Source organism: Onychomys torridus, chromosome 7 (genome assembly GCF_903995425.1).
Source record: "Onychomys torridus chromosome 7, mOncTor1.1, whole genome shotgun sequence".
NCBI lineage: Eukaryota > Metazoa > Chordata > Mammalia > Rodentia > Cricetidae > Onychomys > Onychomys torridus.
Genome location: NC_050449.1, coordinates 47,789,912 through 47,815,126, shown reverse-complemented (window position 1 = coordinate 47,815,126; position 25,215 = coordinate 47,789,912). Strand labels below are relative to the sequence as shown.

The 25,215-nt window shown below is 40.4% G+C and overlaps 1 protein-coding gene across 9 annotated transcripts in view; it reads left to right on the top strand.

Moving 5' to 3' along the window:
* The window catches only part of Dmxl2 (Dmx like 2), a 127,556-nt gene that overhangs the window by 94,802 nt on the left and 7,539 nt on the right, over nt 1-25,215 (top strand). For 2 of the 9 annotated variants that reach the window (XM_036193058.1, XM_036193055.1), the window contains 14 exons: nt 1,495-1,622; nt 3,380-3,628; nt 7,430-7,608; nt 11,762-11,892; nt 12,933-13,018; nt 14,009-14,210; nt 15,211-15,328; nt 18,838-18,900; nt 19,714-19,800; nt 19,880-20,001; nt 23,189-23,327; nt 24,047-24,107; nt 24,212-24,339; nt 24,834-24,911. In XM_036193058.1, coding sequence (XP_036048951.1) covers nt 1,495-1,622; nt 3,380-3,628; nt 7,430-7,608; nt 11,762-11,892; nt 12,933-13,018; nt 14,009-14,210; nt 15,211-15,328; nt 18,838-18,900; nt 19,714-19,800; nt 19,880-20,001; nt 23,189-23,327; nt 24,047-24,107; nt 24,212-24,339; nt 24,834-24,911 — 1,771 coding nt within the window. Of the gene's footprint in view, nt 1-1,491; nt 1,623-3,379; nt 3,629-7,429; nt 7,609-11,761; nt 11,893-12,932; nt 13,019-14,008; nt 14,211-15,210; nt 15,329-18,837; nt 18,901-19,713; nt 19,801-19,879; nt 20,002-23,188; nt 23,328-24,046; nt 24,108-24,211; nt 24,340-24,833; nt 24,912-25,215 lie in introns of all 9 variants that reach the window. The other 7 variants (XM_036193057.1, XM_036193054.1, XM_036193063.1 and 4 more) reach the window with 4 other exon arrangements.

The window sequence follows — 25,215 nt, the reverse complement described above, 5'->3', positions numbered from 1 at the left end:
GATCCTAACTACTGTCTTTTTATTGCCTTGAAAGAAGATTCTGTTGTACACACTGTCTAATACTGGAGATCCCTTTCCCCTCAGAGATCACTTTCTGAAACTGGGTCAACTTTTACTTGGTTAACTGATTTTCAGTTGAAAAAAAAAATTGAAAAATAGACAGCTATTACTTGAAAAAAGACACATGCTTAAAATTTATTCATTTAACTCACACTTTTATGTGTGATGTAGAAGTTGATGGTGTCAGTTTGTTTGTTTAGGCAGTACTGGGGATCAACTCTAGGCTGTTGTACCTGATGTGCAGACATGTTCTATCCCCGAGCTATACATTCCCCAGACCTCTGCTTTTAGAGACAGGGCTGCAGCAGGTTTCCCAAGCTGGAGCTCACTCTGTAGCTCAGGCAGGCCTTGAACTTGTAGTCCTCCTGTCTTATCTTCCTGAGTAGCTGAGTTAACAGGTCTGCACTACTATGCTAGCCAATTGATGTCAATTAAAATGATTTGAGTTTTTCAAAATATCAAGTTGCCTATATCTGTTTATACTTTGCATTTTAATGACTAGACTAGCATAAGTTGTGAGAAATGGAATCACTTGGAAGGATGACCTAGATTGAAATGAAATACATTAATAACTGAAAAAATTTAATAGAAATATATCTGCATGAATATATGCCTAGACTGTTTTCTTACAAAGGTAGCTACCCTGTATGGGAACATCTGATTTTAAAATAAGAGTTACTCTCTCAAAAATGATCTGCATTCTGGTTTTTATCCCAATTAGTCCACACTTAAAAATGACTCCAAAGGTTTGAAATTATAAGTAAGGAAGAAAATTTTGATTTAATTGACACAGTCATCAAATGACCACAGATAAATTATTTCAGTCACTGGCTGAGATGGCACCAATGAAGTTGCAGAGACATTGCTTCAAACGTAGGTTTTTAGGCTCAGCTGTGACTCATCCTTTGCAGCCAGCTCTGCCTTTTGCCTTTCTATCCCCCCATTTCCACAAAGCTCTTTAGAGAGGGGAATCAGTTTTGAGGGGCATTGGTCTTAGACTTAGATACTGCTCAGATACAGTTCCCTGGTTTGTAGCTCACCTTCTGAATATATGGCTGAGATTAAGCAGTTTTGTAGAGCTAAGCAATACAATAAACTTGGACCCTGAACCGTTTTGTCTGCTGTGCCCTTGGCTTACAGTGAACTCCAGCTTTAAAAAATGAGCACATAGGAAGTGCCTTAAAATTGTAAGAAGCTCCTGAAAAGCACTAAAATCACCTGCCCTGGGTAGTAGGAAAAGATGTTCTGTTTTAAAAGACTATCAATAAACATTTGTAACTAATTTCAAAAATATTCTAAAATGAGTTCTCATTGCAAAAGTGAATTTGATGTTAAAATCTTTTGATTTATTTATAATCATCTAAAATAGATTTATGTACGTACAGTGTTCACTACCTCTCCCAGTGCAGTAACTGTACCTATTTGTTCCAGCAGTCAGGCAGAAGGAAACCAGCTCACCGGAATGGCTTATCAAGGGCTTCTTTTAAGTGATCGACGGCGACTCAGGACAGAGAGCATTGAAGAGCATGTGACGCCAAACTCGGCTCCTGCTCAGTGGCCCGGTGAGAATTTCAGTGGTGTTGTGCTGTGCCGGGAGTGTGCCTTTTTTTTTTTCTTCCAAATCCTTTTGTAATTAAAAGAAATTTCATTTACTTTGTGTGTGTGTGGAAGGTCCATATCTTGTTCTATTTAAAATTAATTTAAGCAAAAGTTTCTAGTGGTCCTCTGCCTCTGGGACCGCAGGTGTGTGCCACCACCCCTGGCTTCCTTGTTTACTTTCCGTGTGTGTATAGCTGGGGCTATTTTGTCTCAAATATTTGGGATTTGGTTGTAGGCAAAATACTCTTTTCCAGTTAAATATTTCGGTGTATTTTATGTAAGAACAGATGTTCTCAGTTTTTCATCTGTCACCACATTGGCCCCTTTTATGGCCAGTGGAACTTTTAGCTGTGATAATCCCATTAGTCTCCTTGAATGACAGCTAAAACCTCTGGCTTTTTTCCACGACCCTTCCTCTCTTCCCTTCTTCTTGCCCTCCCCTTCCTTCCTCCCTCACTTCCACTTTTTATTTTTATTTCCTTTTTTTCTATTTTGAGGTTTTTGGTACAGTCTTGCTAGGCATCATAGCTCAGTCCAGCCTCTGCTTTCCTGAGGGCTGGACTCAAGCGAACACCACTACTAGGTCTGGCTCTCCTCCTTTTTTGTTTTTCCTGACCTTGACACTTTTGAAGATTGTGGACTATCTGGTCAGTTTTAAAGAATTCTCCTCAATTTGGGCCCTTCTGATTGTTTTCTTAATGTTAGATTCAGGCTGTCTATTTTTGAGAGAGAAATGATGAAAAAATGTGCCCTTTCATTGAAAAGTATCGAGAGGTACCTACTGTTACTTGTTATGAACTTGATTGCTTCGTAAGGTGTTTCTGTCAGTTTTATAAAGTTACTGATTTGCTTCCTTCATAATTAATTAGTAACATTTAAAGTAATAAAATATGCAGTTTTAGCGTACAGTGCTGACTACTGTCTGAGTCAGAAGATTGTGGAGTGACTCTCTGGGGACTTCCTAATTCTTTCTCTTTCACCATTGTCTTAATTAGGGTTTTATTACCATGAAGAGATACCTGCTCACAGCAACTCTGGTTTTTTGTTTTTGGGGGGGGGGGTTCGAGACAGGGTTTCTGTGTAGCTTTGGAGCCTGTCCTGGACTAGCTCTGTAGACCAGGCTGGCCTCAAACTCACAGAGATCCACCTGCCTCTGCCTCCTGAGTGCTGGGATTACAGGCGTGCACCACCACCGCCTGGTGATCACAGCAACTCCTATAAGTGAAAACATTTAACTGGGGCTGGCTTACAGTTCAGAGGCGGCATGCAGGCAGACATGGTGCTGGGGAGGTAGCTGAGAGGTCTACATCTGGATCAACAGGCAGCAGGAAGAAAGAGTGACACTGGGCCTGGCTTGAGCTTCTGAAACCTCAATGTCCTCCCCCAGTGACACACTTCCTCCAAGTCCACACCTCCTGACAGTGCCACTCCCTATGAGCCATTTCACTCAGACTGCCGCAGCTATAAAGCTGGAATGCCACTGTAAGGAAGAGCTTTGTCTTCTCCTCTGTTGTCTATCACTGACTAGTTTTGTGGCTATAAATGACTCTTACTTCATCCTATAGATTATAATCCATTCCCCTAATTATTTTTATACTTACATTACAAAAATGCTGTTTTATAGGAATAGGTACTTAGTTTAGTTAAACTGCAAATATGTGTACCTTTTTTTTGTTTGTACTTTATACTGATGTTTTTATGATACTCTATGCTGTTACAGGTGTGAGCTCACTTATTAATCTCTTGAGTTCTGCCCAAGATGAAGACCAGCCAAAACTGAATGTTCTGTTGTGTGAAGCTGTTGTTGCTGTTTACTTAAGTTTACTGATACATGCACTTGCCACAAATTCCTCCAATGAGTTGTTTCGGCTTGCAGCCCACCCATTAAATAATCGAATGTGGGCTGCTGTTTTTGGAGGGGGTGTGAAACTTGTTGTGAAGCCTCGGAGACAATCAGAAAGTCTTGCAGGTAAGATAAATCTGATACAAATACCGTATATAAATATAAATAACTTCCAAAGTTAAAATAAGATTTTTTAATGCCTTAGCTATTTACCTTAAGAATGTATTCTTTTTAGGATAATAAATAGCTAAAATTAGAGTAAAGCTAGAATTTTTTTACCTTTCTTTTTATAGAAGTAATATTTTTGAGGTTGGAAAACCAGGACATGTTTGAAGTGAATAAAAAAGGAACAGCTATAAAGGTAACAGTAAAGGAGGGACAGTATAGAGGAAATGAGGTCATTAGAGAGTGAGGAAGTCCCTAGAGTTGTCATCGCAGTTGACCTAGATTAAACTGATGGTCATGGAAATACGGTGTTAAAATTTCCAGGGCTGTGCGTGCATACATGCGTGCGTGTGTATTCTTCATTATGGGAAAGAATATATTTTTTATCCTACTTTTTAAGCTTGTAGGATAAGGGAAGGGAAGGTTTTTTCTTAAAACACAGAAAGCACCTGAATTCATTTGCAGGAAAGGAGTGGTCATCTCACAGTCAAGTAGTGAGTGACTGGAGTTCACAAGATACACTGGGCCTCTGTCCTCAGTGCCTGCGTTTGAGTGCAGGTGGAGAGGTGGAGAGGGTGTGACTCACCAGCTCCTGTGACTGCCACCCTCCTTTAGCCCACCCAACTGTGGTGCACTTGAAATTTAAAAGGTTTTCTCCCAAGTCACATTGTTGTTTGTAGTAAGTGTGAGATATTTCCTCCAGTGCTGAGGATCAAACCCTGGGCTTGGTGCTTATTAAGCAAATGTTCTCCCACCAAGCTCCCTCCCTATTTGTGTTAATGCTCTCCATTAGTCATCCATGTTTAAAACTCGTGAGAATGTATTCACCTTTGTATCCATCACCCCCTAAATATGCTCTCTCTCAGGAAGTGTCTCGTCTTTGGGGTGTGACAAGAGCAAGACAAGCAGGGCAGTAGGAAGAGAATGGTGAGGAATGGGCATAGGCCGCTTCAGTTAGGATGGTGAGGAGACACATCTGATCAGGTTGCGTTTGTAGCAGATCCCTAGGGAGGTCTGTGCTGTCCAGGATCGGAGCACTCTAGGCAGATGGAAGGAACAATGAGCAGAGGGAAGACTGACTTCCTTTTCTAAGAAGCCATCAGAGTTATCAGCAATGGGGAGAGTGGTGTTCAAGGTGAGGGTGGAGGAGTAACTGGGGACAAGGCCATTTAGGGTTTGTGAATCACACTGTAGACTTCCACCATTGCTCTATGGAAAGAGAGAGAATGATGGAGGATTTTAAGAATGACAGTCGTAGGTTTTCTAAAGAGCCACTGTAGCTACTTTGTGGAGAATCAGCCATGCAGTAGAATAAAGGTAGAGGTCCTGGGAAAGATGCTTTTATAAGATAAATGTGGTGTACCACAAAGTATAAGTGGATAAATAGCCCATGCTTATGCAAGCAGCCCTAATTAAACTCATTGGATTGTACACACACATAAACACAAAGAAATGAAGCCAGGTGTGGTCGTGCATGCCTTTAATCCCACCACTTGGGAGTCAGAGGCAGGTGGATCTATGCCTCTGAGGCCAGTTTGGTCTATATAGTGAGCTCCACACCAGCCAGGGCTACATAGTGAGACCCTGTCAAAAACAAAAACAAAAAAAGAAAGAAAGAAAAAGAAAGGCGTGAAAGCAAGAGAGCTAGAGAGGATCAGCAGAGTGGGTGGGGACAAGAATGGTAATGGAGGGTGATTGATCACAATGCATGATATACCTGTCTGAAAGTGTCATAATGAAACCCACTGGTGGGGCTGGAGATATGGCTTAGCAGTTAAGAGTACTGGCTGTTCTTCCAAAGGACCTAGGCTCAATTCCCAGCACCCACATGACAGTTTACAGTTGTCTGTAACTCCAGTTCTGGGGGATCTGACACCCTCATACAGACATACATGCAGGCAAAACACCAATGCATGTGAAATATAGAAAATTAAAAAACAAAAACAAATCTTAAAAAGAAACCCATTAGAATTTCTAATGCATAATTATAAATAAAAAACAAGTAGATGAATAGTGTGGTATTTGCATTCAGTAGAGTGTTTCTATGAAGTCCTAATACATACTGTAATGTGCATGAACCTTGACTTAGGTCAAAAGAAAGCAGGCGTACAAAATACATGTTATTAACTCTGCCTGGGTGACGTATCTGGAGTAGACAGATTCAGAGATAGAAGAGCCTGTGGTTTCCACTTGTGAGAACAGTGCTTTTGAATAGCCTGAGGTGGTCATTGTACAGCATTCTAAATGCAGTAATATCACTGGTCGTGCACCTTTTTTTTTTTTTTTCTGGTTTTTCAAGACAGGATTTCTCTGTGTAGCCCTGGCAGTCCTGGAACTGACTTTGTAAACCAGACTGGTCTTGAACTCACAGAGATCCCCCTGCCTCTCCCTCCAGAGTGCTGGGATTAAAAATGTATGATACCGTTGCCCAGCTCAGTTTTATACCATAAATTCCACCTTAATTTTTTGGGAGGTTTCCCTGTGTAACAGCTCTGGCTGTTCTGGATCTTGCTTTGTAGACCAGGCTAGCCTCAAACTCACAGAGATCTGCTTGCCTTTGCCTCCCCAGTGCTGGGATTAAAGGTATGCACCACTACTTCTACCTTAATTTTAAAAGATTTAAAAAATAATGCCAGCAGGTGAAAGTTGGTAATATTTTGGATGTGCTTTGAGAACATTGCTGATGGAGTTTTTAAATTACTTTGATATTTCTTTATGTATAATCCTTCCTCTGGCTTTTACCATTCACCATATTAGTTCATACCTTTCTCACCCCACCTTCTACCTCCCTCTTAAATGAACCAAACACACGGGACTAGCTCAAGAAGCTTCTTTGAGAACCGCCCATAGGTAAGCGCCTCGCCACAGACTGGCTCTGCTCTGATTCTGCACGCTGGCCTTGTTACTACTCCCGTTCTAGCTGGCGTCTGCACAAGGGCTGTAGCCCTCATTACAGAGACTTCTTTGGCCATTTATTCTGTTTGCTTGCTTTTTCTCCTTCTCCATTGTTCATTTGCTATTTTAAAAAGATACTTTGTATACCCTTATACAAACACAGTTTTGTTTTTTCGGGTATGTGGTTTTTTTTTTGTTTGTTTTGTTTTGTTTTGTTTTTTGAGACAGTCTCACTATGTAACTCCGGCTGTCCTGGAATTCACTATGTAGACCAGGCTGGCCTTGAACTTGGAGATCTTCCTGCCTCTGACTCCCAAGTGCTGGGACTAAAAGTGTGCTTCACTACACCTAGATCTTGAATCAGTCTTGAACCATAGTCTGAAACAATTACTCAGTCACTCTTGTAAATACTAACAGATTATACCATTTCTTTAATGCAGGTTTAAAAATAATTGTGTGTGTGTGTGTGTGTGTGTGTGTGTGTGTGTACGTACGTGTGTACGTGTGTACATGCCTACGTGCCTGAGTACAGGTACCCTTAGAGCCTAGAAGTGTGTGTCAGATCTCTAGGAGCTGGACTTACATGTAGTTATGAGCTGCCTGAAATTGGTTCTGGGAACCAAATTTGGGGCCTCTTAACTGCCAAGCCATCTCCTCAGCTCCTCTTAACACTTAATCCGTAGTCTAGCAAGTAACTTCATGGGATGATGTCCCACTGCTTCTTTGCCATGTAATATTGATACACAGTAGCCAGGAAAGTTTAGAAGCTCTGATATAAAGAATTAGTTTAGAATATAGCATGGCAAGAAGAGGAACAGAAGAAAGGGTAAGTCTGTAAACTAATGCTGACCTTTGAATCTCATTCAGCACCTCCTGTTCCTTCTGAAGACATAGATAAACACCGAAGGAGATTTAACATGAGAATGCTGGTCCCTGGAAGGCCTGTAAAAGATGCTACCCCACCACCAGTGCCTGCAGAAAGACCCTCTTACAAAGAAAAATTTATTCCTCCTGAACTTAGTATGTGGGATTACTTTGTTGCGAAGGTAAGGGTATGAAGTGTGCAGATTTTAAATGTGTCTGTTTTATTGACTCTTGTGTATGTGCCACAGCCAAATGATGGAGTAGCTTTTGGGTCAGTCACCTCAGTTTAAAAATTTCATCTCTCAAGTCCAGAAACCAAATAGTCCTGGAACACTTAGCAATTATCAAATGATAATTGATGAAAGAAATTAAAGTCATTTGGGAGTTTGATATATACTAGAAGTCAGTTTATTAACTTATTACAGACTCATGTTTTTTAATTGATGGGGATTTTGTTTATTCTGTAGTCTTTCCTGTTGATGATCATCGTGGATTTAGAGTAGGATTAATCATGCCGTGGGGAGGTGCCATGACATCTTTGTTTCTCCAAAGCAACACTTGCTTTCTACACTGTGCAGGAGAGTTTATTTCTTGCTATTGCTTGTATTTCCTCTCTTGTATGAGCTAACACTGTAGTCATCTTGCTGCTGTACATGCCAATAAGACCTTGAATCTTAGTGTTCGTGTTTGCTTGTTTGTTTTTGAGACAGGGTTTCTCTGAGTTACCCTGGCTGCCCTGGAACTCACTATGTAGAGCAGGCTGGGCTTGAACTCAGATTTGCTTGCCTCTGCCTCCCAAGTGCTGAGATTAAAGGCGTGAGCACCATCGCCTGGATTTTCTTAGACTCTTGAGGCATTGAACCTCCTGTTTTCTTTGTATACTGTGATGCTCTCTTAGAATTTTTGGTTATTTAGTGGTCTGCAAAGTGTGTCCCAGAATACCAGCATCTACAGTCCTTAGGAAGTTGTGAGAAATGCACTCTGGGGCTCTGCCTTTCTAATTAAAGATTTCTTCTTGCCTTTTATGAAACCCATTGCACCATTACTATAAACAAGAATTTAGAAAATGCAAAAACATATTAAGAAAAAAATCTGCCAGGAAAATGGCATGTTTATATTCCCAGCACTCCTGTGGAGTGGAGGAAGGGAAATGACAAATTTAAGACTGGCTGCATTAAAAAGAATAGGATTATTATTTAAAAAAATAAATAAATATACATATTGGATTATTACATGTAGTTTTATAGTTTGCTTTTAAAATTAACATTATAAGGCAAACAATTTCTATAACATTAAAAACAGACAGCTTATGTGGGGTGATGCATACTTTTAATCCTGGCATTCCAGAGGCAGGCGGATCTCTGTGAGTTTGAGGCCAGCCTGGTCTGCCTAGCTGGTTTCTAGGCCTGTCAGGAATACATAGACCCTTTCTCAAACAGCAAACAAACAAACAAAAAGAAAATCAAAAAAACCCCATATAATTACCATTAAAATTTTTCTGTTATGGAAACTTCAAATATGTGCAAAATGAAAAATAATTTCTAAATCCTTATCTGTCATCTAGTTTAAAAAATTGCCAACTCATTGGACAATTATTTCATTTTACCTTTATTTACCATTGAGGGGTTCGAAGCAAATGTAGACCTCACAAGATTTTATTCATAAATAGTGTTTTCGGATACAGGGTCTTGATGTATAGCTTTGTGTAGACTGGCTTTGAACTTGCCTCAGTCCTCCTGTTCCCTCCTCATAAATGCTCAGATTATAAGCATGTCTCCTCATACCTGGACAATATTTAATTTTTACAAAGGGTTTTAGAGGGTTGGGGATTCAGCTCAGTGGTAGAGCGCTTGCCTAGCAAGCACAAGGCCCGGGGTTTGGCCCTCAGCTCCGACCAAAAAAAGAAAGTTTTTGAGCTGTGGAGATGGCTCAGAGACCAACTAGCCAGGATACCCGAGTTCACTTCTAGAGTTCTTATGGAGAGGAAAGACAGGACCAGCTAACTTCCACACTGTCCTCTGACCATGGCATGCATGCACACACGATCATTTTTTCACAATCTGCTTGTCAAAAGCTTTGGAGAAGGGCAGCAGGAGGGCTCATTGGGAAAAGGCACTTGCAGCAAAGCCTGGTGACTGGGTTCAAGCCTTGGTACCTGCATGGCGAGAGGCGAGAACTCCTTTAGCTGTCCTTTGACTTGCCCTGTGTGGCATAGTCCATGTGTGCCCACACACATGTGTACACCCACACGAAATAAATACATGAATTATTTTTTAAAAAGAGTGCTTTAAGCTTGATTTGGTGGCAAACAGTTGTAATTCCTGCTTGATACTAGGAATGTGGGAATAAGGGGTGCCAGTTTGAGGTCAGCCTATGCTTTCCTTAAAAAATAGGCAACAAAGAGCAGATTTTTAAAAAAAAATTTAAATATATTTATTAAAATTTTTTTCCATTTTACATACCAATCCCAGTTCCCCTTCCCACCCCTTCTCCCTCCTCACCTCCCTCCTCTCTACCCCCATCTATTCCTCAGAGTGGGTAAGGCCTCCCATGGTAGTCAACAAAGTCTGGCATACCAAGTTGAAGGAGAGCCTAGCCCCTCCCCATTGAATCAAGGCTGAGCAAGGTATCCCACTGCAGGGAATGGGCTCCAAAAAGTCCATTCATGCACCTGGGATAAGTCCTGGTCCTGCTGCCAGGGATCCCACAAACAGATCAAGCCACATAGCTGTCACCCACATTCAGCGGGCCTAGTTATGTGTATAGGTAGTTTGCCTGCATGTATGCCTGTGTAGCACATGCATGTAGTGTCCAAGGAGGCCAGAAGAGGGTGTTGGATCTACTGGACATGGCATTGCAGGTAGTTGTGAGCCACCATGTGGGTATTGGGAATCAAACCCAGGTCCTCTGGAAGAGCAGTTGTACTCTTGACCACTGAGCCATCTCTCCAGACCTCAAAAGAGCATATTTGGAAAAGAACCCACTAACATTAACTTACTTTAAATGACATCAAGTATCCATCATTTACACGTTTCCTTTGTATCTTAAATGTTTTTATATAGTTGGGTTTGCAAGTTAGGATCCGAAATAAGATTCATACATCTTATTTAGCTGCTATATCTTGGTCTTTGTCTTTGGTGGTGGCGGTGATCTTACTAATCTATCTAGTTTTTCTGAGCTGAGCTGGTCATAGGTGGAATGGCAGACCTTGGCTGGCATCTGATAGAGGTGTGATGGAGAAGTAAGACAAGAGAGGAATCAGAGAAAAGTGTTGGAATTGGAGCCCTTCCAAGAGGAAATGATTCCATCTGTCTGAATCAGGCATAAGTTCATAGAGTAGCTTAACATAAGATCTGAGTAGAAAACCAGGGGTATGCAGAACAAAGGGCATTTCACAACATCCAGATTAAAGTTCATTAGAGTGCTTGAGAAGTTTGCAGGAGAATCTATTCTTGGTGCTCTTTCTTGGTGTTTTTTGTTTTGTTTTGTTTTTTGTTTTCTTCTCCGTGGCTGAACTAGAGAGTGATGAAGGCTGTGATAGCCTTTGGAGTGGAATCACAGTATGAGGTCTCAGTTAGATGGCTTCCAAAGCCCTGGAGTTTGGTCACCTGTTCCATCCTCAGAGAAACTGCTTTGCATTCCCGTCATGGATACCACATTGTATTAGAAATTTTGGAGTGACCGAGCTGAGTCACCACGTGTTACTAGGGAAGCCAGGGTGCCCTCTCACTAATAGAAGAATTTGAGAACAGACTGGAAGGTGAGGGGAAGACAGTGTTGTTAGAGTTCAGCAGAGAAACTCCAGGAAGGAAAAGTTCTTGGCGCTGCTCGCAGGAGGGAGATAGAGAAAGCCGTGCTTTGAGTTGGCATGAGGGCAGCCGTGAGACTACTTGTCTGTCCCAGAGAGGTAGGGAGTTACAGAGAGAAAAAGAAAGCCAAAGCACCATAAAAACACAGTTGGGCTTTGGCCTTTGTGTGGAGGAAAGAGACCCAGGAGAAGAAAAAACAGGAAGAATTGTAACTCTCTACTCTTTCTTAGGCTTTAATTATCTTGCCTCTGTAGAATCAAGTGAGGCTCAGACTCATCTTCCTCTACACAGTTCTACTGAATCTCAGATAGTTTTCCTCTGGTAATCTTGACTTTTGTAAATCTAGAACCTACAGAAGAATGTTTTATTTAGAATGACACAACTTAATGTAATCAGTTTTAGATCAGAATAAAACTGTATGTTTAAATACTTTAGAAACGGTTAAATGTTTTAAATATGTGCTATATAAAGTATATTTAATGTTACAAAATTGCATATTTACCAATGACTTTGCCTTTTATTGCAGCCATTTCTTCCTTTATCTGATAGTGGGGTCATATATGATTCTGATGAAAGTGTTCACAGTGATGATGAAGAAGATGATGCCTTTTTTTCAGACACACAAATACAGGAGCACCAAGATCCTAATTCTTATAGGTAAATAAGCCCCCATCCCCTTGACCTTCTTTTGCAGAAAAACTTGATATTATTTATAACAATGTGTAGCTGGATGAAGTAACACACACCTTTAATTCCAGCAGAGGTAGGCAAAGAATTCTCTGAAGTCTAAACCAGCCTAGTCAAACAAAAACCCAAAAATTAAAAATAAAAATTGAGATAGTTTATCTATGTATTCCTGGCTAGCCTAGAATCTGCTATATAGACTAGGCTGGCCTCAAACTCCACCTGCCTATGCCTTCTGAGTGCTGATATTAAAGGCATTTGCTACCAATGCTGGCTTTCAAATTTGTTTTTGAATAAATACTATTACCATGAATTTATATTAAAAGTGATATATTTTAGGAATTCTTTACCTTTCAGGTAAATTTCTAGAATAATTTTTATGAACTTTTTTTTTTTTTTTTGAAGCTGAGGATTGAACCCAGGGCCTTTCGCTTGCTAGGCAAGCACTCTACAACTAAGCTAAATCCCCAACCCCAAAACTAACATTTTTATTGAGGAAAAAGATATAATATGCTTTTAGAATTTAACACATCAATAAATGATATGCTATTATATTTTGTGTGACTGTATGAGAATGAGAAATATTTTTCTACTAGATAACTTTCTTATATTCTAAATGTGATATTGTTAAAGTTTCCTTCCTTCCTCCCTCCCTTCCTTCCTTCCTTCCTTCCTTTTTTCCTCCTTCCCTCTTTCCCTTCTTCCCTCTCTTCTTTCCTTCCTCTCACTATGTAGATCAGGGTGAACTTGAACTCAGAGAGATCCACCTGTCTCTGCTTTCCAAGTGTTGGGATCAAAGGTGTGCACCACCATACCCTGCCTAAAAATTTTATTTTTCAATGACTATAAGTAAGCCATTTTTGTTTAATAAAAGTCAGAGGCCACTTTTCAGGATTGCAGTTGGGCCAAACAGTTGATAAGGGTGTCACTACTCTTTTCTATGATTCTGTTTCTAGGTTGATAAGTAGTTTTCTTGTTTATTTTATTTTGTTTTGTTTTCTCTTCCCAAACAGCTGGGCTCTTCTGCATTTGACAATGGTTAAGCTGGCACTTTACAATATCAAGAATTTCTTTCCTATTGTTGGACTAGAATTCTCTGGTGAGTTTGGAATTTGAAAATTGTCTTAGTTAGGGTTTCTATTGCTGTGAAGAGACATCATGACCACAGCAACTCTTATAAAGGACAACATTTAATTGGGGCTGGCTTACAGTTTCAGAGGTTTTAGTTGTTAGTGTCATGGTGAGAAGCATGGCAGTATGCAGCAGCCATGGTGCTGGAGAAGGAGCTGAGAGTAGAGTTCTACATCTTGATCCACAGGCAGCATAAAGAGACTGCTACACTAGGCCTAGCTTGAGCACATGAGATTTCAAAGCCCGCCTCCACAGTGACACACTTCCTCCAACAAGGCCATACCCCCTAATACTACCAATCCCTATGGACCAAATATTCAAACACATGAGATTGTGGGGGCCACTCCTTTTCAAAACACCATAAAAGTCAATGCTGTTAAATAAAATAAATTTTACTATTAAGTTAATGTTCAAAATCTCTATATATAGAAGGACATTTAATATTTTAAAAATATTGTATTAGCTATTTTGCAAAGTCTTCTATTGCAGGCTCCAGTCTGAGGTTTAAATTTGATATACGAACTGTAGTCTGGGGCTGGAGAGATGGCTCAGAAGTTAAGAGCACTGGCTGCTCTTCCAAAGGTCTTGAGTTCAATTCCCAGCACCCACATGGTGGCTCACAACCATCTGTAATGAGATCTGGTGCTCTCTTCTGCTCTGTGTAGACAAGACACTGTGTACATAATAAATAAATAAATCTTTGAAAGAAAAATTAAAAAAAAAAAAAACAAGAACTACAGTTTGCCTAGAAGACTGAAAGATTAAGAATCCAGACCAGGAAAGCTGGACATTTGTGTTGCTCATTTTAGTATCTTCCATTTTGTTGAAATTATTAGGATTAAGACTTAAGAATAGTCTTATAAGATTGATGTGTTCAAATCTGTCTATTTTCAGAAGTCTTGGCTCTAAGAGTTGAGATTTTGCAGATTTGTAGTGACCTGATCTTCTTACCTTCTAGAGCTCCCTGTGACATCACCATTAGGAATTGCTGTCATTAAAAACTTGGAGCATTGGGAACAGATTCTGCAGGAGAAAATGGATCACTTTGAAGGTCCACCCCCTAACTATGTCAACACATACCCAACTGACCTCTCAGTGGGAGCTGGGCCAGCTATTCTTCGAAACAAAGCAATGTTGGAGCCTGAAAATACTCCATTCAAGTACGAAACTTCTTAGTGCCCTGGGGTAGTATAGCTTGGTTGGACTTTCCTGGGGAACAGTTTGACAGGTTGCGAGTAGCCTTGAGAATAGTCTTTGCTGTGAACATGCAGCCCGTCTTCAGCAGTATTCTGTAGATACAGCACTTTTGTTTTTGGTTTTTTGAGACAGGGTTTCTCTGTGTAACAGCCCTGGCTGTCCTGGAAATCGCCTTGTAGACCAGGCTGGCTTCAAACTCACAGAGATCTGCTTGCCTCTGTCTCCCAACTACTGGGATTTAAGGCATGCACCAGGACTCACAGCTGGCGATACATTTACTTTTGTAGTTAGGAAAAAAGTCATTCATCATCTTCTGTGTTTCATACTTTTGGGGGAAATTTGACAGCAATCTACATTGCAGTCATTGTTGCTGACTTTTTGTGGATAATTTCATAAAGAAAAACAAAGGTTGTGTGTTATTTTGATGCTCTCTCTGCCCACCTCAGCCCTTTTGATAAGCAGCATGCTTTCAAAAAATTATTTTTAACCAATACATAAAAAATGATATTTTCATAGGTTGGTATGTGATATCTTGATGCATATACATAATATATAATAGTTAAATCAGATTAAATGTATCTGGCTGCATGCTTTGTTTTGAACCAGCCATGTTTAGGAGTAGTGTTCACAAGATGATAATATCCTTAAGCAGTTTGAAATGCTGTCTGTTACTTCATATTCATCAATGTGCTTTTACTGTCTGGAAAGCCTAGAGGGTAATTAAAAAAGAAAATAGTGAATCTCTTGATATTTGTCTCTCCCATTCATTCATGTCATTGGAAAATTGATTACTAGATCAAGTAATTATTTTCAGGAAAACTAAAATTAAGAAAATAAATCATGAGGTTTGTTGAGCTTATAGCTGTGTTCTTTGAACACATTTGGAAGACTTAAAGCAAATGTCTGCAAAAGCTGTGTTTTCTATGAGCTGATTGGTTTGTCAACCATTTGTCCATTTGCTAGATCTCGGGATGCATCTGCACTTCCTGTCAAACGGCTCTGGCATTTCCTTGTCAAACAGGAAGTTCTTCAGGAGACATTTATTAGATACATTTTTACTAAGAAGAGAAAGCAAAGTGAGGTATTCCAAGAATAATTTTGTTCTGTTGTAATTTTTTAGTTTCTCCTTTTAATGTATTTGAATTTTAGTACTAGACTTATTTTGAAAATTTATTTTTGGATTGGTTATTCTCTGTTATTTTTTAGACAACCTAAGTAGTAGCCAAAGCTTATCAAGCTACAGTGAGCTTTTATAAAACCTTATATTTCCATTTCATAGCAATGAAACAGTACAAGTTCCATAATAAATCACATATTCAAGTGGCAGTTAGTAATTTCTTTAAATAAATGCTATTGGACTGTCACATACAATAACTTTGCAGTAAGTGGTTCCAGGGCCTAACATATAAATGGCTGTACTCTGTGATGCAATCCTTTAAATATGTTATTTAAAACATAATATAGTCCCGTAAGCATGCTACTTATTTTTAATTTATAAATGAACAAACTTTTTTCTTTTTTTAATTGAAGAGGGCTTCTGATTCCCTGGACCTGGAGTTAAGGTGGTTTACAAACTCCTGATGTGGGTGCAGGGAAGTGAACATGGGTCTTCTGCAAGAGCAATGTGCATGCTTAACTGCTGAGCCATCTCTCCAACACCAATGAACAGGTTTTGAAATAACAATTTTAAGAAAACTATGAGAGAATAAACTGGAGAAATACCAAAAGCAAAATAAAGGATGAATACCCTAAAAAATTAAGGTGCAGGTTTAGTCTTATATGGTAATTTCTAAGTCAATATTAGTAATGCATGCATGAGTCAAGAAGAATCAGGAATTTATTTAGGTGCTGACATTTTATTCAGCATTTCATGCCTTCTGGCCTTCTGTGAGGCAGTGGGTAGACTGCAGAGCTTACAGAGCAGTGTCAGACACAAGTGAAGTGTTGGCAAGCAGTCTGTGAGATAAATGAATTGTATTTCATTTAAAAGGTGGAAATGGAGGACAGTCTATATGGGGCAAGGTCAAGTGTAGACCTGCTGAGGCTTTTCCTGTACCTAGGCCAACAGCATCTACCACACTTGTTCTTGTTCAGTTGTTATCTGTGTGCATGGTAGTACCTGTGAGGTCACTGGAAGGTCCCTGTGAACACCAGAGTGGGCAGAGATAAAGCAGGCACTTCCTTCCTAGACTGCTGTCTGAGTATAGTATGGTTGTAGGAAGAGAGTACATAACAGTGGAGCTGGGACGAGAGGATTCTCATCAATCTCCCTTTTGGCGTTTGTACATTGGATATGATTCTCCTGTCTTGTATTTCTTGTGTAGTGTGGTGATAATTTGTTTGTACCCTAACAAATAAAATTTGCCTGAAGATCAGAGAACAGAGCAAGCCACTAGATTAAACATAGAGGTCAGGCAGTGGTGGCACACTCCTTTAATCCTAGCACTCGGGAGGCAGAGAGCCATCTGGATCTCTGTGAGTTCAAAGCCACCCTGGACTACACGAGATTAATCTAGCCTAAAAGAGAAACAGAGCCAAGCACTGGTGGCACACACCTTTAATCCCAGGATTTGGGAGTCACATGGCTTTGATCTCAGCACTAGGAAGGTTGAGACAGGATGTGATATGGCTTGGCAGAGAAAGGAATATAAAGAGGGAGGAGACAGGAGCTCAGAGCCCTTTCAGTTGAGGACTCAGGGGCCATTCAGTCTGAGGATTTGTGGAGACAGGATCTTCTCCTTTCGGCTGAGGAGTTGACGGGGTGAGAAGTGGCTGTGGCTTGTTTCTTCCAATCTTTCAACATTCACCCCAGTAGCTGGCTTCTGGTTTTTATCATAAGACCATTTAGGATTTGTGCGACAGTGTAGTCTCTCTGTGCCACCCTGCAGTCACCTATGACTGAGCATGAAGTGTGGCCCATAGGACTGAGTGTCCGATTTTCTTTAATTTTTAGTAGCCACATGACTACTGTATCAAAAAGTACAGATCTGTTGAAAATATGTTTTCTTTGAGAAAAGAATTTTGGAAATTAAGTCCTTTAAGATTAAAAACTGATCACTAGGCCCAGAAATAACATCTCCAACAGGTGCTTTATCTTTGTAGGTTTGGGGGTAGGATCTGGTAAATTGATTAGTAAAATCCTTTAAAAAAAATCTTTGAGAGAGAAAGAGAGGGAGGGAGAACACAGTCAGCAGTTAAGAGCACTTGCTACTCTTTCAGAGGACCTGAGTTCGGTTCCTAGCTCCTATGTCTGGCAGCTCACAGCTGCCTCTACTTCCTGCTTCAGGAGATCTGACACCGTCTCTGGCCTCTAAGGTCACCCCCACACATGTGGTATATACACACTGAAAACCACATACATACATACATACATACATACATACATACATACATACATACATATGTACATACACATAAATAAAAAATTTAAAAACAAAAGCTGACATGTTGGCTAATTCTAAAACATTTGAAATTTTCGACATATTATAAGAAGATAGCTTTATTTATCGAGTAAGTTAAAGAAAGAATATTCCACAAATCAAGCTTTTGTCAAATCAGTAAATGTGTCAAACCAACTAGTTGACTTAGCAAGCCGATCTTCAGTGATCTCAGGGAACTGAAGCCTCCATCCCCACCCACACCCCCAGTGGTCCTCAAAGGAGGGTTCAGAGAATTTGAATGGGAATTGTCACGTCAAGAACACTGGGGAGAAGTTTCCGGCTCTGATCATGTCTTCTGAGATTCCCATAGTAGAGGAATATTCCCAGCTGTGCCTCCCCTAGGACTTGTCAACCAGGGTGCAAGGAAGTGTACTTTCTTTCCTGTGTCTCATCCTCGCAAACATTTATTTACAAGGAGAATGATTTTCTGATTACATGATTATTCAGATTTGTTAGTAAGAATGAAAGCAGTGGGAAGCCATGGGTTCAGTCCTTCAAACCTTAGAGATACAAAAATAAACAGGGACAGGAGCAGGAACTAGTGATGTAACTGGAGATGGCTCAGGCAGTGCGTCACTTGCTCTGCAAATGTAAGGACATAGGTCAGACCCCCCCAAGCCTCAGGGAAAAGTCCACATGCAGCAGCATAGCTACACTCCCAGAACTGGGGAGGCAGAGACGGCTGGATCCAGGAAGTTTGCTGACTGGTAATTGATGAGCTCCAGATTCAATGAGAGGCCCTCTTTCAAAAAATAAAGTGGTGCGCAACTGAGGAAGACACTTGGTATTGAATTCTGGCCTCCATGTGATCTCATGCACATATATCTATATATACATTTATATAACACAAAATTAAAAGAAGTATGTCTTATTTTTAGAGATTATAGTTTGAAGAATTTGAAGTTACATAAATGGTATATAAATAATAAGTTTTTTTGAAATAGTTTTTGTTTTCATGTGTATGTGATAGAGTAATTTTAGTTATGCTGTTTTGCTTTATTTATCTGATACTTGGTTTTATCTAATTTGATTTTTTGAAGTCAGTTTTGTCATTTTTGTGTGATAACCATTCTAGCTTGAAATTTTTCATTCTCTTTATGATTTATTTTATGCATGTGTTTTGTGTTTGTGTTGGTGTGGTGTTATGTAGTCTGTAGAAGAACATGTGGAGCAGGTCAAACACAACTCCGTAGCAGAAGATTGCCATGCCAAGGTAGTCTCCCATGCGCTTCCCTGGAGCTCACTTCTCAACGTTCTCGGAGCTAACCCTCGTCTCTCATGCTAACCATGACTGCCCAGCTGAGGAAGAGGGCTCGCTGCTCATACTGCCCTGAGCAGAGGGAGGAGACACCCTGTGTCCAGCTCTGCTCTGCTGTAGACTCTTCTTTCTTGTTCTCATCGACCTCCACTGCTGTGGCATTTTTGAGTCTGTTTTAAACACAGCTGGTCTTTCTTCTAGGCTCTCCTCTTGCTTTCCGTTTGTCTCGGATTCTCCAGACGCCTCCCCTTCTGACCAGTCTTCATTCTTTTGTCCTTCATCTTCCTGGGCTCTCCCTGTTCCATGGCCTACTCTGTCCTTCGCTTATGCCTCCTCCTCTTCTTCCTCCTCCTGCTTCTCCTCCTCCTCCTCCTCTCTCTCTCTCTCTCTCTCTCTCTCTCTCTCTCTCTCTCTCACACACACACACACACACACACACACACTCACTCACTCACACACACACACTTATTACAGAATATTTGTGCTTTTTTTGGAAGAGCTAAAATGAATATGTAAATTTTGAAAAAAATTGCCTATCTTTTGTAATCATTACTATGCATTCACATTGGGATTCTTCAGAATTAGGGTGTTTGATTACAGAGTTTCAGAGCGTGAGAGCAGATTTCCAAAACTAATTCCCAACACACTAATGCTCCCCACTCCCTCTTCCTGCTGCTGCTACATTTTCTTCTTACCTAGTTGTGACCCTGTGGGATGTGTGTCTGTGTAGAGTCACTCAGCAACAACTAACTCCGCCATGTTTCGTAGGTCGAGGCTGATCTGGGCTATCCAGGTGGGAAGGCAAAGGTCATTCATAAGGAGTCTGACATGATCATGGCATTCTCTATTAATAAGGTAAAGATTGTAGTCAGTGTCAACTATGTGCTGATTTTTGGTAAAATTGCCCAAATCATTGTCTGCCTTTGCTTTATAGGCAAACTGTAATGAAATTGTTTTGGCTTCAACGCATGATGTTCAAGAGCTAGATGTCACTTCTCTGCTGGCCTGTCAGTCATATATATGGATTGGAGAAGAATATGATAGAGAATCTAAAAGGTGTGTCTCGTGACTATGAATACCATTGTCTTCAACGAGTGCCTACTAAATTGTTGGGCTAAGAAAGATGTACCTCTCTTCAGTTGTGCAAGAAACAAACCAAATGGGTTTAGTGGACAGTAGAAGGTCTTTGCTCATATTAAAATTTATAAATTACTCATAATTTTCCCATTAAACTTTTTATAATATTTAAACCAGAATAATGTCTACTATGAAAGTCTGAGGTTTAAAACTGCCACTTTGACATTTAACCCCAAGGAAATGTACATAGTAGTCAGTAAATTTAATCGATCTAGATAATGAAAGTAGAAAAATAGTATGCATAAATATTTAGACTAATTGAATTGGTCTCATTAATTCTACAGTGTTGCTTATCACTTGATGAAGGATTTTTGCAGATAAAAATGTCAACAACTTTAGCTGTCATTTGAAGAGTTTTGCAGCATTTTTTAACTTTTGGCTTTTCCTACATGTTTGTCTTTCATGTTGCTTTTCTCCCGTCAGGAATTTTATGTCCTAGGACAGTACCCTGGGGGTCGCTTTCCATGTTTATCCTTCTCTTTTGTTAGTCTCAGGTGGGTTTGATTTTTGGTTTTGTTTTTCTTTTTCTTTTTGGAAGCTGAGGATCGAACCCAGGGCCTTGCTTTTGCTAGGCAAGTGTTCTACCACTGAGCTAAATCCCCAACCCCTTTTTTGTTAGTCTATAACCAGGCTTTAGTCATAGTTTAGAGTGGATAGAACCATATAATATAGTACATTGGGCCATACTCAACTTATATTCACAGTTTTATGTGATAAAATTAATATTTTAAGATTTTTTTCCTTTTTGTTTTGTTTTGTTTTTCAAAACAGGGTTTCTCTGTAGCTTTGGAGCCTGTCCTGGAACTCGCTTTGTAGACCAGGCTGGCCTCGAACTCACAGAGATCCACCTGCCTTTGCCTCCCAAGTGCTGAGATTACAGGCGTGGGCCACCACTGCCGGCCTGTTTTTGGATTTTAAGACAGAGTCTCAGTTGTTCTGACTACTCTGCAGCCCACCATATAGCAGAGCATGAAATTGAACTCCTAAGTAGTAGGACCATAGGCCTTAAGAAAAGTTTTAAAGCTTTTTAAAAAGCCTTAAGCTTAAAAAAAAAAAAAAAAAAAAAAAAAAAAAAAAAAAAAAAAAAAAAAATCTTTAGAAAGATCCCATTTTGGGGGCTGGAGAGATGGCTCAGAGGTTAAGAGCACTGACTACTCTTCCAGAGGTCCTGAGTTCAATTCCCAGCAACCACATGGTGGCTCACAACCATCTGTAATGAGATCTGGCGCCCTCTTCTGTATACATAATAAATAAATCTTTTATTAAAAAAAATCTTTAGAAAAAGCTGTTTTTTTTTTTTTTTTTTTTTTTTGAGACAGGGTTTCTCTGTATAGTTCCTGGAACTCACTTTGGAGACCAGGCTGGCCTCCAACTCACAGAGATCTGCCTGGCTCTGCCTCCCGAGTGCTGGGATTAAAGGCGAGCACCACCGCCCGGCTATAAAAAGCTTTAAGAAAGCTTTAAAATCATATCTCCTATTTCCTCAAAAATATAATTTGGGGTTAGGGCTGTAGCTCAGAGCCCCTATTTAACATTCAGAAGTCCTAGGCTCAGTTGTGTCTGGGGCAGGAGAGCAGGGGTATTTGGACATGGTGGCTCATACCTGTAATTCTGGCACTTGGGAGAGTCAGATACAAGATCTCAAGTTCAAGGCCAGTCTAGGCTGAATAGCAAGACCATGTCTAGAAACAAGCAAATAAGGACCTAGAGAGATCTCTGTTGGCAAAGTGTTTGTTGCATAATCATGAGAACCTGAATCTGGATCCCTAGGACCCATCTACAACCTGAGTAGCAAGTATCTATAACACTAGCACTGGCAAAACAGTGAGAGGTGGGCTCCAGGGGCTTGCTGGCCATCCAGCCTAGCAGAATGGGGTACTCCAGTTTAGTGAGAGACCCTGCCTCTAAAGAATACAATGGAGAGCAATTGAGGAAGGCACCTGACTTCAGCCTTCCTTAGGTCCGTATAGCTGAAAACACATAGACCACACATACACAAAAATAAAAACCAAGCAAATAAATAAATGTAAAATGAAATAATTTGATATATGGGCTACCCGTGTGAAGGAGGTCACTTAATACTTATGTTTAATCAAAATATGTGCTAAATACTTTTTTTTTTTTTTTTTTGGTTTTTCGAGACAGGGTTCTCTGTGTAGCTTTGCACCTTTCCTGGAACTCACTTGGTAGTCCAGGCTGGCCTTGAACTCACAGAGATCGGCCTGCCTCTGTCTCCCAAGTGCTGGGATTAAAGGTGTGCGCCACCACTGCCCAGTGTGCTGAATTCTTTTTAAAAAGTTTTTATTATACATAATGGGTTTCATTATGGTGTTCTCATACATATACATAATATATTTTAATCATGTTATTGTTAGCCTCTTTGCCCCTCTCTGCTCCCAACTGATACCCTTTCATTTTCTCAGCTAGCTCCCCTTCACCTTTCCTGTCTTTCATGTGTGTGTTTGTGACCCGTTGGATTTCATTATGGTTTTTTATAGGACCTTTGGCACTTTACCAGTGCTGTACCACTTGAAGAAAATGTCTCTCCTTATCCCATCAACCATTGGCTGTGTATAAACCCTCACAGAGGATTAAAATACTCTAAAACAAACGCTTGTTCTAATTTTGTAGCAATAAAGCTGCTCACACAGATAATACATTAGACTGTGTATGTGTGTACTACCACTGCCCAGATCTGTGCCTAAGTTTTGTTTTGTTTTTGGAGTTGAGGATCGAACCCAGGGCTTTGTACTTGCTAGGCCTAAGTTTTAAATCAATGGATATTTATTCTATTTTTGAAAATAGTTTAACTACCAAAGGAAAAATTATTTTTTAAAAAAAAAAAGAAGAAAAAGAAGTACCAGACAGTTGTGGCACACTCTGAGAGTAACAGGTCAGCCTGGTCTACAAATCAAGTTCCAGGATAGCCAGAGCCGTCACACAGAGAAACCCTGTCTTGAAAAACAAAAACAAAACAAAAAAGTAAACCCTTACTAAACCTGTATCCTCAAAAAAAAAAAAAAAAAAAAATCACTAAAGAGAATCTTTTATGGATTTGTGTTGAGAGAACAAAACTTTCAGAGTAACATCCTATGGTTTTCCACAGTTCAGATGATATTGATTATCGAGGTTCCACCACAACCCTGTATCAGCCTGGTGCAGCCTCCCATTCAACGAGCCAGGTGCATCCGCCTCCATCTCTGCCATGGCTAGGCAGTGGGCAGACCAGCACAGGAGCTACTGTGGTATGTCTTCTTGTAGACACATATGATTTCTTTGTATGGGTTCCTGAAGCAGGACATTGAAGTTACTTGACATAGAAAGATCCTAAAGATGAGAATAACTGATTGAGTTGAGTTTTCCTAGTGCATGATCTTTTCCCACATCAACCACAGTTTGGAATGGATGTTACTATCCTCCAGTGTCATTTTATAGATGAGCAAACTGAGACACTGAATGGTAAAGCAAAGTCAAAGAGGAGTTCATGTCTCTTTACGTTGGAAAATTGCCTCAGATTACTAAAGGTGAACTTTTCATGGTCACTAGTTGAAGGAGCTCTAGTCTTTCATGCTCTGCTCTAAAGAATCTGGATACCAGCTGGGTGTAGTGGTTCATGCTTGTAATCCTCACATGCAGAAGGCTGATGTGGGAAGACTGCAAATTTGAGGCTAGCCTGGGCTACATAGATAGCTAGATCTGATAGTTCTTAGGGATGGAGCAGTTGGAAGAGAGTCCCTTTGTCACTAGATGAAGCAGTTTGTAACGTCTTCACAGGGCAGGGCTGTACGAGTAAGTGCTTGCTTCTGTTCACACAAATGTATGTTAAACGTCCCAGAATCCTCAGCAGGGTGTATCTCAGTTAGTGTCTCAGGAGGATGAATGACACGAGGACTGCTCTGATGCCTGTCCTTCCTCGTCCCTTCTGGACCAAGTAAAGAGTAAATCCATTTTCCTCCTTTTAAAGCTCATGAAAAGGAACCTCCACAATGTGAAGAGAATGACTTCACACCCTGTCCATCAGTACTGTGAGTAGTTTATTTGTTACCTGAGGGTTGGAGTGTCTTTTTCATTTGAAGAATGGGAATTATTGAAAGTCTTGAGTGTCTTACTCCTCACCTTCTGTGTTTAGATCTCACAGGTGCCCAGGATGGCAGTGTCCGGATGTTTGAATGGACACGACCTCAGCAGCTTGTGTGTTTCCGTCAAGCTGGCAATGCAAGAGTTACTAGATTGTATTTTAACTCACAAGGCAACAAGGTTCGTTCCTGGGAGTTAGTGTTGAATGCTGAGGATGAAATACTGATTAAAACTCTGTCAAAAGTTTTAATGACCCTGGGGTTGAACTGAGCAGTCAGTTTATTGGATTCTGTTTGTGTAGCCTTTTTTCTTACAGCAGAAACACAGATTCACAAAACTGAGAGCAGTCATTTATCCAGTCATTCATTTCAGCCCTGTGTGAAAGAAAACTACCTCTGCCCCACGTGCTGTTGGCATCCCCCAGCTTGCTGGAGTCTTAGTGACACCCAGTTTCTCCCTCCCTGTGTTGCAGAGGCTTAGGGGAGGGCAGTGGGGCAGGTGTGGAGCACACTTAGAAGATGGAGGGAGGGCAAGGTACTCAGACTATGGGAAGCACAGTGGACACAGCCAGCCGTAGGAGGCTCTGTGAAGTGGGGTCCTGCAAGTCTCCCATCTCTAGGTGATCTTCCCTCTGGCAGGAAGTCTTGTGTTTGATGTTCATGCTGTTCTTACAGTGTGGTGTTGCAGATGGAGAGGGTTTTCTGAGTATCTGGCAAGTCAACCAAACTGCATCGAATCCTAAACCTTACATGGTAAGTGCCCCTCACATTCCCAGAGTGCATGCAGAAAACAGTGTTACAGATGAAGTGTCTGCTTCGAACAGTGGATCTCGGTAGTGCTTCTGTTGGAAAATGACAGTTCTGCCCAGCATGAGCTATCTATCTTGCCTCATTTTAGACAGAAGTCACCAAACAACAACAAACAACTTTTGCTTTTTACCTTAAAGGGCAACCATGGATTTTCCCTTTGTGCAGCTCAAGTCAGGATACCTTTTTAATGGTACTTTTGTCCTTATTGGAAACAGTTCTTTTTTAAATATAATATTTTTATTCATGA